This window comes from Falco peregrinus, chromosome 11 (genome assembly GCF_023634155.1).
Source record: "Falco peregrinus isolate bFalPer1 chromosome 11, bFalPer1.pri, whole genome shotgun sequence".
NCBI lineage: Eukaryota > Metazoa > Chordata > Aves > Falconiformes > Falconidae > Falco > Falco peregrinus.
In genome coordinates, this window is record NC_073731.1 from 4,291,647 (window position 1) to 4,307,570 (window position 15,924).

General features: G+C 39.6%; 1 protein-coding gene across 1 annotated transcript in view; it reads right to left on the reverse strand.

Moving 5' to 3' along the window:
* PUS10 (pseudouridine synthase 10) overlaps window positions 1–15,924 on the reverse strand; it is a 36,712-nt gene that overhangs the window by 10,432 nt on the left and 10,356 nt on the right. Inside the window, exons 5-10 of the mRNA XM_055816677.1 lie at window positions 13,509–13,543; window positions 11,091–11,202; window positions 9,330–9,391; window positions 6,695–6,740; window positions 3,836–3,900; window positions 2,595–2,680 (exon numbers count right to left, since the gene is read on the reverse strand). Coding sequence (XP_055672652.1) covers window positions 2,595–2,680; window positions 3,836–3,900; window positions 6,695–6,740; window positions 9,330–9,391; window positions 11,091–11,202; window positions 13,509–13,543 — 406 coding nt within the window. The remainder of the gene's footprint in view (window positions 1–2,594; window positions 2,681–3,835; window positions 3,901–6,694; window positions 6,741–9,329; window positions 9,392–11,090; window positions 11,203–13,508; window positions 13,544–15,924) is intronic.

Sequence of the window (15,924 nt, forward strand, 5' to 3'; positions counted from 1 at the left end):
TATATAGCCTGACACGGCTGGGACTAAATCCCCGAGGTTCAAGTGCCTAGTCTGAGTCAACTTAATTCGGAATGGAAAAAACGATTATTTTGTAATCGCAGCATGGTCATGAACCAGCCTCCCACGTCCAACCTATGCCTGCACTGCCTGTGTGTCCCAAGCAAAGAAGTCCCCACATCCTCCTGTATCAAGCAGTTCAGGTTTCAATCCAAGTTCTGCCATTGGCTGAATGTTTATCAAAAGCAACCCAAACTAAAATGCTTTGGCTCATTACGAGGAAAACCATGTGAGCAAAATGTCTCAATAATAAACTGGTACAAATTTCAAGAGCCTTGAAAAGATGCCAGATAAAGAGATTGCCACCCTCTGACTGATTGCAGTCATTGTCTAGAGTTATGTCACACTGCATGCCACCTCCCGTGACACCAGGGCTGCTATAACAAGTCTGACATGGATGACCACGATAAGCTTTCTTATTGACAGGTTTTATAAGAAGTGGAAATATGCACAAAACAAGGAACTCTTTCATAAAGAACGAGTAATCCCCCTGCACAACAAGTTTCAATCTGAAACCTTGCATATAGAAAATAAAACAAATTTCAAAGTAGCTATGCATATTATACCGTGCCTCTGTCATCTCATTTTTTTTGGTTTTCAGTATCACATTTTCCTATTTCTAACAATGTTTCGTTCTTGCATTTTGATCTGCAGAAAAATCCACACAAACAAATGGGGACTCTGACTAACAGTGTTTCACTAGGGCAAATAATGAAAGTACTATGACTAATCATTCAGAAGTCAGCTTCACACTGCTAAATTCTCTTTCCATAAAATGGAAAAAGAAAAATAACATTCTTTTTTCTCATCTCCCTATTCTAATAATTTTAGCTTTTAATCTGAACAACAGTGGGTTAAAAAAAAAAACCCAGAAGGTGTTTCTTGGTTTGAGATCTTCTCCCAAACCCTTAAAAAACAAAGCTGGGGGGAAGTGATCACTAAACATCATAAACAAGGTCAGGAGGGCAATACCAGCTCTGAAACTGTGCTTAAAAATTAAGATCCCATCTCATTTAATAGTAGCAAAATAATTGCACTGTACTCAATAAATTCTATTCTGAAATTCTTCAAAAATTAAAGACAACATTCTGCCTGTTTTTTGGTGGTTTGTTTTTTTTTTTGTTGGAGCAAGCTATAAACTGTAAATTACATAATCAGTAGTAAATTACATGCAGAAAGCTAAACACTGCTCCCCCCACCCTACCCCCTCACCCCCTCTCTCTCCATAGAGATGAATTCTGATAAAACCGTCCAACAAAGTGACCTAAAATAAAACAGCGTATTTGGAAAAGGCTAAAAGACACTGGATGTCTTGGATTCATGACAATGTACATCTTTCGAATCAGTAATTAAAAATAAGAAGCAGGTATGTATCAACTAGCCTGCCATGAGAACATTCACTTTTGCCTTTTGTCTTTTCATTTTATGTTTTCCTTTATTCAGGATTCGTACCATCCTTTCAAACTTAGTATGCTGAATTTAAATTGCAGAGTTTTTTAAAATATAATCTCCTTGCAAATATTTAAACAAGACTGGGGGAAGGGTAGATACTCTTCCCGGCAGGTGATAAAAAAGTTGAATCACCTCAACTCAAGGACACCAAGGGCTGTTATGCTAGCTGTCTCACCCAGTTTTTTCAGATGTTATCTTGGAGGGGGACGATGACGGGACTGGAAAGAGCTAAACTCCAAAATTTAACCTTTATTAATCCCATTAAGAGAGGTAGTTTTGGATGAAATAATATGCAGATAAATCAGATGGTGAAAACCTCTGAATCCAGATCAAAATTCAAGCAAGTGAACAGCACTGCCAGCAGGGAAGTGCCTTTCCCAAACCACGTGCTTATTACGAAGGACATGTTACAACTGCAAGTTTTGCAGGGATAAGTGTTTTCCAAAGAAGAGAGCAAGCTTTGACGACATGGCAAAACTCTTCGTTTCATAAACTGCTTCTGGATAAGCCCCTGTAATAAGCAGGGGCACAAAGGAAGTTTCTTTAAATCTTCACATCACCCTGGGCTGTCTCTAGAATAGACAACTGTTCCATCTGTCAAAGCAAAAAAAATAACCCACCAACGGCAAGGAAAAGCAGAATCTCCTTAAATATCCAGAAGGTATGTGTGCGCGCACACTGGGAGCAGCCGAAGTGCCGCATGCCCCTCCTGCAGCTCCCAGCATGGGAACCCTACGCGGGCCCTGATACAGCTGTCTGCAGATTCCACTCCTCTTCAACCATATTCCACCACCCACTATCTCCAAGTTTAAATTCACAATCTAAAAGCAGGCAAATAGTTTCGATTTTAGCTTGTTGATCTGTAATTTCTAGCTTTTGACAAAATCATGTCTTCAGCAAAGGCCAAGTATATTTTCTTCCCTTTTCAAAAAAGTCCACTCTTGGACAGAGCCAGATTTGTTTCTTCACTGCTCCTTACACTTAACTACAGGGATCAACAAACAGCAAGAATCTTCTGGGTCTCGTGGCAGTATTATGAAGTTATGTTTAAGACAACACAGCAGCAAATAAATGGATCACTTTACCGGCCACAAAAACTGCACCATTATTGCACTGAATTTCCACAGCAACACAGAGGTTCTTTGGTGAACCTGGGGGACATGGAAAATGCCTGTATAAAAAAAAATAATAAAATTACTAGTAATACCAGAACATGATGGAGCATCACCTGGGGGACACGGAAAATGCCTGTATAAAAAAAAAATAAAATTACTAGTAATACCAGAACATGATGGAGCATCACCATAGCGATAATGGCATGAAAGATGACAACTTCAGTTGCACAAAACACAGCTACAGCATAAAATCAGCATTCACATTAAAAGCTGGAACACCAAGAAATGGATAAATGTTAACCAAATCAAGAACACTGCATTGCAAATATGTTTGTCAGTCTGTCATTGAACATTACTGAAGTAGAACACTCCAAAATGGGCTAATAAGATACCATAGGTACCGTGCTATTGCTCTAGCAAAACCAAAACTCAATGCCACATGAAAACTGTCTTCAGGATCTATTACCACATCTTTGCTGGGAATCAAAGAAAAGAGCTGCAAAGACTTAGGGCAATTAAGCACAGTGAACCACAGAGAAAGTGTCTGTTGAAGTCTTCCCCCTGCTTGTGATTGTTACCACATTACACCATTTGTTCTTTTCTTAAAACTCAACTCCTAACACTTTGGAAATACAGGAAAAAGTCTTTCTTGTAAAGAAAAGCTTGCCTTACAAACTGTAAGGATCAAAATACAGAAGGAAGTTCCAAGATTTCCAAATCTCTTCTGTGGTTTTGGGGATGTACATCAAGATTTTTGAATGTAAATTATTGTCAATACTACACCAAACTGTTTTTACTTCTAACTGTTCTAAATCCCACGCCAGCCCAGAGAGTTGCAGTGATGCACTGCCGAAAGCACAGAGCAGAACTGCAGCTCTCTGACCCATGATTTCTCCTCTGTGCTGCTCCTGAGATAATCAACCAAAGAAGCACTTTTACTAATGGGAAAAAGACCACATTTGTGTCATGTCCAGTTCTCCATCCTCTGTGAATCAAGCATTTAAAGATTACTCCTTAATTAAAAGATCTAGAATGACATTCTATTACCAGAAGAACAGAAACCACATTTTAACCAATAAACTAGCAGAATTTAAACAATTAAAAGTTCTTTTATAGACATCTTACCACTACTTACCCATCTAGTATTTTCCTCCCCATCCTAATTCTATACAAAAGCACAATACTAAGAACTAGTTTCAGTACATACTTACTTGAGAAAATCATCTTCTTTTATCTTCTCTAGGGCTTTTATAACTGCCATTCTAGTGAAAACAGACTGCACAGTGAAATGAAAAAATGAGTCAAGAACTAAGAGAAGCTAAGAAAGGATATGCCTAAGGAAGGAAAAAAACCCACCCTAAACCATACACACCATATGCTTCTCACAATAGGTTTTTTCACTTGTGTTTTGTGTTTTCTAAAAGCAACTCTGTATCAGCAAGAATTCAGTGATCTTAACCTTAATAGGGCAACCAAGAGCAACAGGTAATTTTGCCAAAATCTATTCAAGTAATTTTAGGCACAACATGAAAGCATTCCAACTAATACAGTTGACAGATTGGAACACAGCAGTTATTTAGCTGTAGAACTAAGATTTTCCCCTTTGTTTCTAGAATACATGTACAAACAGTAGTGTACATTCCCTCACTCCGTTCGCACAAAAAAACCCCAAGCACCACTGATTTTGAGCAGGTCTAAAGTTACTGTCACGCTTCCAAATAAACCTACTCGAACTCCCTAGAATATTCGATTGCTAAGCCTGCCCTTTGGTTAGCTGAAAGAAATGCTAAGCGTATCTTTGGGATATCGTCTTATTTCAGATTATATACAAAAGCGTGCAAAAGTAAGAACCAAAAAAGTAGTGCTTGGGAGCTCAGGTACAAATTGCAAAATAGAATAAAACCAGAATCCTAAGCCCATGAACAGAAACCTAAGCTAGCCTCCCCATTTTCAAGAGTTAAGTATGCCCAAGCCCCAGCTTTCATCTCAGCGACAGCAGGCAGGCAGCTCTTCTGAAAGTAAGACTGTTGAGTAGGTATCTGTTTATAAAGTTCAAAGGTTCATTCATACTCAGAAGTAAGGGCTCTGAACGGTAGGGCTTGGCAGCTCCAAAACTGTGGAAGGCAAGCAACTTCAGACTCCCAAGCTGCATCAATTCACAAGGGTGAACCGACAGTAGAAGTAGTAATAATAATACAGTAGTGGCAGGAGCCATGACTACCATCCTCTATGCAGACAGGTGCTGCTGTCGATAAATCAAGTGAGGTTAAGGCAGAAAACATGGAATTTAGGTTCCTGGAACAGGAGAAGCAACTGTAACATGTGAGGTGGAATCCTACTTTAGGAAGGCTAAGGAGAGTAGGTCTCTAAATGAACATGCTAATCTAAGCATGGTCAGTTACGAGATCAAACCGTATTACCCAGGGTTTTACCCAGTCAGGTCTTGAAATCTTCCATGGATGGAGCTTGCACACCCTCTCTTCATAGCCTGCTCCACTGTCCAACTGTCTCATGGTAAAAAGTTTTTTCTTATATCTACACCGAACCTCTCATTTCAACTTATTTCCGCTGTCTCTCATCCTTTCACCGTGCCCTGTGATTAACAGCCTGGCTCTCTGTTCTGAAAAACCTTGGTACCAGGGGGAAAAGCACTTCAGCCCTCCTGAAAGCCACCTCTTCTCCAAGCTGAAGAAGTCCAGGTTCCCCAGCCCCTCCTCCTAGGGCCTGTGCTCCAGCACCCTGACTGTCTCGATGGCCATCTGCCGAATTTCCAATTTAATGATGTCTTTTTGGCAAAGTGGATTGAGGCTTTGGAAAAAAACCTGAAAAATACTGGATTGTTGTTTGGGACAATTCAAGTCTTTGCTCTAACACACAGTTCCTGGCTGCCTTCAGGAAAGCTGCTCTTTCTCCTTCTTAGCATAAATTAGAGATAATAGTGCTTCCCTTCCTCTTAGAACAGATGAACTGGAAATCCCTTAAACTAGCAGCAGGTTTAAATAACTATCTACAGCAGATGACAGAAATTTTCACTCAGAACCCAGTTTTTATAATACTTCTCTGATTAACACAGCCCTTGAAGCTAGCTTCAAGCACAGCTTCTTTGTAAGGATAAACCTCTGACAGCTCTTCAGAGCCGGTATTCTTTCCTTTAGATTCCCCTACATCTTGTTACCTGTGTGGTTTTAACAGCCAGACCCTGCTGGTTTAGCTCCTTATGTGGGATTTCCCCCCTTTTAAAGGAAAGCAATGCAGCAAGCAGTGAGTTATAACAATGCAATTCTTCTAAAAAAAGACTTGCATTTATTGGTCAGGTGGAGTAGAGTAGGCAGAATTTCTGGGTCAGACTGCCTCTGCCAAATGTCGGTAGACACTTCACCAGAAAGAATAAAATGCCTTGCATAGGCTTCTGATAGAAGTTACTTGTTCTCCCTCTGATCACATCAACTGTCCTACTTATATCAGTTTCTCTCCGACTGTTTTTTTATTCTTACATGTCCTCTTTTCCATCAATGATTGTGTGCGTGCTCAGGGTCTGCAACAAGTAGCAAGGTCCCTTTTTTTTCCTCCCCTCCTCCAGAGGTAGACAGGATAAAACCATCCTGCATGTATTGTGTCTTTCATTCAGATCAGAGAACATGAAAACTGCAGTGTGATCATTTCTCTTTTGGCTGCGGAGTCTCATCTTCACAATGTGACTTATCTGAACTGTTTCACCCATGGAGAGCTTGAGGATCATCCTTTATGCTCCTTTTAATGCATGACAATCAAATTCCTAGATCTTAAGGGAGGTATTTACAGAGAACATTCCTAAAATTATGGCCTTTAGACAGTCTGGAAAATGAATGACCTAAAGAAAAGCACCAAGCTCTTAGTATTCCTAAGCAAAGAAATGTTAAGTGAATAAAGGAGACAACTTTATTTTCAGACAATTGAAAACTAGAGAGATTTTTCATGAAGGAAAACCAGACATTAAACACTGACTGAATACCCAGATAAGTTCTTTGTTGTAGCTACTGCTGTGAAAATCTGAATGCCAGAAAAGAAATACAACAATGATGAGGTCCTACCTGTTTGTTCTTCGCTCGTTTGAAACAATCAGGACAAGCTGTGGCTCTAAACACAGAAATGAAAATTAGCTGATACTCTTTCAGAAAAATTAAACAAACAGGCAGACAGACTTAGAAGCATAGCATGTACATGGACTTTCTATCAATATGTCCAGTATCTCACTTCCACAACCTAGCATAGAGCAGAGTTTAAAATTAACTTTATCCTAAACCACAAATGGCAGAAGGCGTGCGTTGCTTGATCTAGAGAAAAAGTATGGACAAAGCTGTGTAAGCCTCTTTTGGTCTGGCCAACACAAATGTGTCTCAGCTTTGAGATAGGATGGAAAGGCGCACGAGAAGTTTAGCTTTCAGTCCTTTCCAATCTTTCTCAATAAAGGTCATGATTTATGTTGAAGTTCTGTGCAAGACTTGCTGACATCCCGAAATCTGCACTTGCTGTTCTTAGACAATGCATACTACAAACTAGAGATTCAAATTGCTGCTTCTGGATAGGAAAATTCAATTTACTACAGGAAAAGTCACCCCGGGTGTTCAATACCATTTGCGCTCTGCCTCTTCAAAAGGAAACTATTGGTTGTTTCATGAAAGTGAAAGCCAAGTCAGTGAAATACTTTTTCTGAGTACTGTAGAGGAAGTCGCTGTTCCTATTAGTGGATTTCTATGTATGCAGTTAAAGATGATTTCTAGCCTGCAAGACTATTTATCATTTCTTGCTGATGCTTTTCAACACCTCTGTGACTATTTCAGACTATAAGGAAGCAGGTCTGATCTCTTGCTGTTTCTATACAAGCAACTTGCATGGCCAGTTTGTGACACAAAGCATCGCAAATTCCCTCTTCTGGAATTTCAGTACCACCATACCTTTAAACATAAATCTCCAAATATAAACTAACAAAAGCCAATTCAATCTTCCAGGCCAAACGAAGAGTCATTTTAGCACACTTGCCTACACATAATTGAGTAAAAACAGCTTGAAAGATGAGAAATTGCAGACGCCATACCTGGAAATCCCACCCCAAAACATACCTGGAGGACTTCTCCAGGTTGACGCATGGTCCTACTTTGTTTCCACAAAGAGCATGACTGTCATTACTAAAGCTGTGACAATTGCCAAACTTACCATATTTACATTGAAACCAAACCATTGCCTCAGAATATGCCCAGAGCCAGCCATTCACATATGCAGAATGCCTTGACGCCTGACAAACTACTATGTAATTAAATTAGGTAATACGCTGTTACTTCAGAAAAATGTCTAAAACCTTAATTGCTGTTTAAGTATGCCACAAAGAGAAGGCAAGTAAAAGGATATTGTCAGGCCACATGGAATAAACCTGAGTAGTTGGAACGTGGAATGGAACTTCTTTACAGCTTTCACCTCTAACTATTCTGCTTGGAGCGCTAACATTGGCACCATAACATGCTCGACATCAATATTTTTGAAATGTCACAAAAAGGATGGAAGGATGAGCTGAAAATAAGAGCCGAGGGGTTTCAGAGGAAGGAAAAGCACTGCAGAAAACAAGAATTGATCAAGTAACATTAAATAAATAAGAACAAAAGGGTGCAGGATCCAGAGACACTTGAGTTTGTACAGAATTGCAGGTACTGTTATACAGAATTGTAGTTTGGCCTTACTACTTTCTCCCTGTTTTGCCCAGTCTTGAAGAAGCTGGAAAGGGAAGCTGTTCAGCAAACACTGGTAATCCATTCTCCCTAATACCTGCTTTGTCACCAAGCATGGTCACTCCCTCATCCCCCCCGCCCCCCCCCCCCCAAGCCAAACAGAAGATGCAGTTGTTGAAAACCGAAAAGGTTCAAACACAGATCACAAATTGCTAGAGGGGGTCAAATCAGGGAAATATATAAAGGCTGCAAAGGCAATCTCTAGTTTCAAGAGACGAATTCACTATGCAAGACAGAAGACTATGCTGAGCCTCTTTCTATGCTAAGATTTAACTTGCAGTAGGGGCACAACTGATGAAACTGACTGAAACTTAAGTTTTCCAGGAAGCATCAGCAAACAGGAAGAGTGAACCTAATTATCCAGAATATACTACAGCTAGATTTTGAGAAATCAGATTAAATGGCAGCAAAATTCACAGAAATATTTTGCTTCTGTTTGTATAGCAAATGCCCTACTGGGCTAGGCCAAAAATGACATGTGGTAGCCAGGGAACTTCTGCTTATTTTAATCAACCAGCTAAGTTGGATTAATGCACTTCAAAGCCTTCCCTCCCATCCATGTTTCCTATAAGAACAGGAAAACCTAGGCATGACCTCAAAACGATTCCCTCACCTGCAACTACCTGGTTTTAATCTATTTTTTAAATGATACGGCTATATTGAAGAGGGTAGTGACTTTGAAAAGGGCTGAAATTGAACAATTTATCTGAATGTTCTCCTTCCAGTTCATATCAAAATTCTGGATGACTTTGTTCATTGGCTTTAAAGCATGGAACTAGAGATGGTGTAACTTTAAGCTCCACAACTGTAACTGAATACGAGGAAGTTTAGATGCAGGCCCCATTCTAGTTTATAAACACTGCATATTCTCATCTGTAGCAAATCCAAACCAACAATGTTGCACAATATTTAGATAAGATCTTTTGTTATTTATATAAAAACTTACAGGAAATGGCACTCCTCGTCTGTTTCTGGGTGAGCAAAGACCACGCTAACTTCAAACAAACTCTAAATCAAAAATAAAAAAAAAAAAAGGAGGTAATAGGTTTTTTAAAGGAACAGGGAGGATATTCTCAAGCACCCTTATTGTAGCATTAGGAAAACAGTCAAGAGGTAGACAAAAGAGAAAGAAACCCATTTACTCTACAACATCACCTAAACACATCAAAATGTGCCATAATAGCATTTGCATTTCTGAAGTAACCGAAGACTATCTGAGAGCACTTCAAACACATGAGTGACCTACACATCATAGATAGCGGCCCCATTTCGCACAGGGGGAACTGAGTCAGACAGTGTACGCTCAAAGCCTATTACGGTCACTAAACTTCACAAACCTTCTGGGAGAGCAGTGCATAGCGTGGAATAAAGATAAAAACCCTGTAATAGTCACCACTGTAAAATTTTGTCAGGGGCTTCGTTTGCAATGACTGGATGGCCTTGGGGCAAAGAAAGGCAACATGTCCTAGTAGACTGACAGCTAGACCAGAAACTCTAGTGTAATCTCAGTTCTACCCTCAATTCCCTCCTTGGCCTTGGGCAAACAACACTCATTACTTCTGTTATTCAGATACCAGAATACCTCAAGAGGGCTATTGAAAAGATTGGCTAATATTCAAGTGCCTTGTAGATAAAGAGCACTAGACAAGTAACTTTTATAGTACAATGATGTCTGGAGTGGCTCAGTGCCTAAGTGTTGTAGAGCTTTTGCTAACTTTGTATGCAAGAAGTTTGTTTCTACTTGGATCATCTTCTGGGTAACCCAGTGTTTCTTTCTTCGCTAACACAAAAGGGATGCTTTCAATTTGCACTCCTGGGAAAAGACAATCTGTAATTATTATGGAAGTTGAAAAATCAACATAAAGGCTAAGCGACTCTAGTCCTAGGGTCAGTCCTATGGCTGATGACAAGTAAAAACTGCAGACTGCCTTGTCCTCAGCAGGAATTTGAGCCATGTTTGCAGAAATTTTACATTCACGATGACGGTGTTTCTGAATTTGTCTGGCAATATCTGAACGTCACATTCAGTCAATGCATTTCGGAAACATTTTAAAAATGTTAGTCAGAATCTCAAAGTTGGAAAAAGGGTTTGAAAAAACATTTCTAATGCCTACTTAGAGGTATTGCGGGTTCCAACATGCCTATCTCTATCATTCATTAAAGTGAACAAGAACCGGTATTTCCTCTTTCAGTATGTTCCTGAAATATATTTTATCGATAGAATTTAACATGCTAACAACATGAACAATTTATCTCAGAGAGCAGTAACAGCGTTGGCAGTTAATAGGAGGGCAAAGAAGGAATGTGTGAGCATTCCTTAGCCTCTGGAAAACTGAGATCCTGGAAAATGAGAAAACTGAAAAAGCCTCATTGATCAAAGGAGGATGGCAGCCCAAGAGCAAGAGATTTAGCAAAAGACTACGACGGTTTCAGAAGATGCGATGATCTACATATACAAAAATGAAGATTGGACCCCTCAGTATTGAGACTGGGAGATCTCTGGTTAAAAGAATTTCCCCCCTGCTTCCCCCTACAGCGAGTGTAAGAGCAGTGCAACTGGTTTGTCTGTTAATGAAGGGGAAAAAGTATCTTTCCCCGCCCTCCTGTTCATATATATATATAAGTATATAAATATATACACACACACAAACACATATATAAAAAAAAAGAAGAGAGGAAAAAAAGTGTTTTCTTATTTATACAACACCTTTCCATCAGCAGGAACACCCAACTCTTCTGACAACTGGGGATGAATAATCCACTTATAAGCTTCTTTCAGTTGAACAATGTCATCCTTTGCCAAGGAAAGGCCCAGATTTCTGAATCACAAAGAAATAATAACTTGCACAAGGGTCTGTCAAAGACAGATACATGACATATAATATTGCAAGACAAACTGAAGTAACTAGCACCAGGTAAACAAGAAATGCAGAAATAAAAAAATACAAAAGTACTAAGCATATAGACCATGGCATGAAAGAATGAAAGGCTGTTCCAAGACCTCTATAACGGCACTATCTCTTTGTACTGAATTAATAAACAAAGTGTTGTGGAAACGTTAAGGCCAGACCAGGATTCCAAGTAAGATGCTTCCCATTAAATCCATAGTTTGGCAGGGAGTAGCTAAAGGTGTAGCTACTTAAGCTACAGTCTGCTCAAGCACAGGAAGGACAAGGTTGCCTCCTCCCTGCCTCTGACTGTGCATTCCTGCCAGCACCTGCACGCTGACACTACACAGCATGGTAAGTAATACCAGCCCACTGATCCCATTTAAAGCAAATGCTAATCCACCAAAAAAGGTTTTAAAGGTTTTGTTTTTCAGCCTGCTCGGTGAGCTATCAGCTGTCCCAGTCAAATAAGCACTTACGTTAACATAAGAAAGACAGAAGGTATGTGCAGAGGAAGGCAAGATCCTTCTGATAGTAAAGCCACATCTAGTTCAGCTTAAGTAAACTGAGCATCTGGATCCTGCAGGGCAGCACCTGTACTACTTGCCAAGGAGCCTCCTGGACAGCTTCCACACTAAGTGATACCTTGTTTTGCCCTTTGTTTAAAAAAAATATGCAAAAAATATCTTGTTAGACTTATTTTTATTGTTAAAAGGGCGTTCTAGTCCTTCACTAAAGGAGGGTGTAAACTCCAGTGGGCACAAATTCCCAGACAGAAAAGCTGAGATGACAATCTCAATTGATCTTGTTGGGACAGGCTCAGCTACCTCTGTAGGTACAAGGCAAGGCCTTGACTCCTGTGTCATTGCCTGTGGAGAGAAGTTAAAAGGAGCAGATGCCTGTGAAGGGTGCCAGCATATGATTTCAAACCACTTGCTGCAAACTCACAGAGCAAAGCGCACGTCCTCCTATACAAATGGCACCAATGGTAGGCTCTGTGGACAGTATTTGCCCTACAGTGCCTCATTCTCTCTCAAGCAAGTTAATGAAACAATTACTTTAAAATTAGTCTCAAAGTAGGAAGTGATTCATCATTATTTAGTCTAGCTTTCTATGAGTATCTTGAAATGGTACTTTCAGCCAAGACGGCTTCCACCAAAGACTATTTCAGTATCCGCAACTAACCCTGAGACAAGTGGATTTCTTTCCTCCTGAGCACGAAGACAATTCTTCCATTCAGAATGTCTCTAATATGTTTGCATTTGGCCAGGGGTGGGAGGCATCCTAGAGCAGACAAAGACTCAAGCATGTAAGCTGATTTCAAAACACGGAGGGATAAAAACCAGAAGAGTCAAAACTAACTTGTACCCACAGCACTAATATCTTTCTTGCTACGCTGCTGACTTTTCACCGTTACCTGACTAACAATTTTCAGTCACTATTGATGTAAGCTAAATCTGATACGGTGGCAAAATGAAGAGGTCTGTACTTCATTACGTTTTCCATGTATGAGAAGATTCTAGCTCACAGATGGCATTGTGGCATCTCTCAGGACCACTAAGTTAACTCAAAGCTGTACAGCTGGACAGACAGCCTGCACTCCGAGCTGAAACACCATGTCCTAGCTATAATCACACTATGAGGCAAAAGATATAAGAAACCCCAATTAAGGTCAAACCAGGTAAAAACCCAAAGAAACAAAAAACCACACAAAAACCAGCTGCCATCTTATCCTACATAAGCATCAATTAAACTGGGAAACTGGATAAGACTATATAATCAGTTTCTCGTCTGCTCAACATTTATATAGACAAACGGTGTCCATATAAGAGAGACAAACAGACCACAAAAATTATGGACAATAAAAGATAATTTTAAAAACCCCAACAAATAAAATGACAGCACATCCCAGTTCTGGATTACCTTATGATTAGTTTTGAAGGTACAAAGTAAGTTAAAATCTTCGCCAAGGACATAGAAGTGAGTCTATATCTTCTACAACTGTTAGCAGAAGTACCTTTATATGAAACCAACTGTCCTGACCTTGAAAATATAGCATTAATTGCTTGGTTAAAAGTTTCTTTTAACGTATGTGTCTCAGCAGGTCCACTGCATTAAGTGGTTTCTCATTTCTACTATGTTGGAAAAAAGTTACAGTAAGAGTATCTCTCCTTTCTCTAAATCTGGAGAACTCTCTAATAGAAGTGGTATGAGAGTTGCCAAAAGAAATTACTCACCTCATTTCCTGTTTTACCAGCAGCCAAGCAGCACGCTATAGGTCACCAGCCATGCCCAGGAAGAAGAGAGGGGAAAAAAAAAAAAGAAAAAGGCAAGTGAAATTCAGGCTAAAAACTCCCAACAATCTGAGAGACTTAGCACAAGGAAAAATGTTTTATAAACTCAGGGAAAAAAGGAAATATTAGGATTTAAATTTAGTTTTTGCTTTATAAGTGGAAAGATAGAATTGGAGCTTGTTTTTATTTGTAAGACATCACTTTGCAATTCACCTCAAATCCTATCTGACTAAAAAAAAAAAATCAGGCTGCATTAAACACACATCGAAACTTGCTATTAACTCTACAACTAGAAAAAAGACTAAGTCAAGTGCAACTAACAGTTATCTACCAGAAAAATTAAAAAAGAAAGGAAAAGAAAGACAAAAAGGAAAAAGGAAAAGAAAGACGAAAAAGGAAAAGAGAGGGAAAAAGGAAAGAAAGGGAAAAAGGAGGGATGGTGTATGAAAACTGATTTGACATGTAAATTAAAACAAAACATAAAATTCCATTAATCCAGTTATCCTTTTTAAAAAACACAAAATAAAAGACATACTTGGTCTTACGGAATCACAAACCCTTTCCCTGAGGACTGCCCCCTTATTTAAAGCATACCCCTTAGTTTAGGAGACATAGGCTGAACATGAGAAAGCTGAGGAACAGAAGGAATAATTCCAGAAATCAGAGGGAGCTTTTAGTACAAACGCTTGAGTTCATTAGCAATTATTGATCACATAGCATACGTAGGAGTGGCTGCAAGGTGTGATCTGAGATAAGAATCAGATGGGCAGATTCAGCCTCGAATTCTCCTTTTTTATTTCCCAGTTGCCCTTCTGTTGCTTTGTGCAGATTCTCTGTGAATACCACCTTCTTCGGCTCCTGATGCACTTCTTTGAGCAGAGTTTCCAAGAGGTAATATTCACTTTATTCATGTGACCATAGGATAACTCAGGAAGCTCAGGAGGTCTCTGTCCAACCTTGTGCTTATAGCAGGATCGGCTATGAAATCGGACAAGGTTCCTCAGGACTCTGTGCAATGAGTTCTCAAAAATGTCCGGTAACGGAGACTGCACCACCTCTCTGGACAACCTGCTCTAGCTTGATTCTCCCTAATTTGTGCATTGTCAACAACTCTTCAAACTCTACTCCTGTCCTCTAGCAGCCTTATATGTGTAAATAAACATGATGTAGCAGATCCCTTAGATGTGACACTGCCCAGGGAGGATGACCATGAACCATCACGCAGGTGTCCCAGCCAACAAATGAAACTCAGCAGTGTAAGAATCAACAATGGTTATATGAAAGGTCAAAAGCAGAATTAAAATTACCAGTGGTATGAAAGGCAGAATAATACAAATGTAAGCCCCAAGCAACAACAGTCTGTTGAATCAGTGCAACAATAACAGACTTGAACAAATTTAAAAATTATGAAGAAACTGAAGACTTCCAAACAGCACTGCTTATGCTAAAAGCTTCTAAAAGCGTATCTTTCCCAAACTCTGCTCTGGGACCCCAATATTTTAGAGGTGCATCTCTTTGCAGTCTCACTCACTTCTCTTTGTACTGATATATTGATTCTACAAGATGATCTATTACTTCAGTGTAGTAACTGTTCAGTGCTTTAGGATTTAAATTTTGACTCTGTGTGGGCCAAGAGTGACTGCCATTCTCTGCACCACAATGAAAACACACCTTACTAAACTGAAGTGCATTGCAGTTAACTAGAATTTTAACTTTGACCACAAATTCCCTTTCTACTAGGTCTAAATAAGTGTGTGTGTGCTGGGGGGCGGGGGGGGGGGGGGGGGGGGGGGGGAAGGTGATGTTGGACGCATGTATTCAGAAGACCTGTACAATGTTTCTATTTCAACAGAATGCCTATCAGTGCAAAAACAATTAATAAGAAGAGAAAACCTCTCCTCAACCTCCTACAATGAAGCAACAACAACAACAGCATTTTCAGTTCTTCCTCTACTCAAAACAACAACAAAATACATTCAGACTGGCAGGATGCCATTTAGGCAATAGGACCTGTGCTGTCAAGACAGTCTGGACACCTAGTCTCACCATCCTCACTGAAGATGAATTCCAAAAATCAAGTTGTTTGGGTTTTTTCATTGTAGTTGTTTCAAGCCAAAATTGGTAGTTTTCAACCTGTGGACTGCACACTACTAGTAAAGTATCATAGAAAGGTGACTCCATATGCTTGTCATACAACTATATATATGTATGCAACTTCCAAAGGAGTTAGTATTGCAAAAGCAGCGAACACCACTGATTTGAATTCTTCAGAATTTTAAATCCCTTCCCTGTCTTTCATTCTTCATACAGTACCTGTCGAAAGAATTACTGTCTATTGGTAAGGAAATAATTCTGAAAA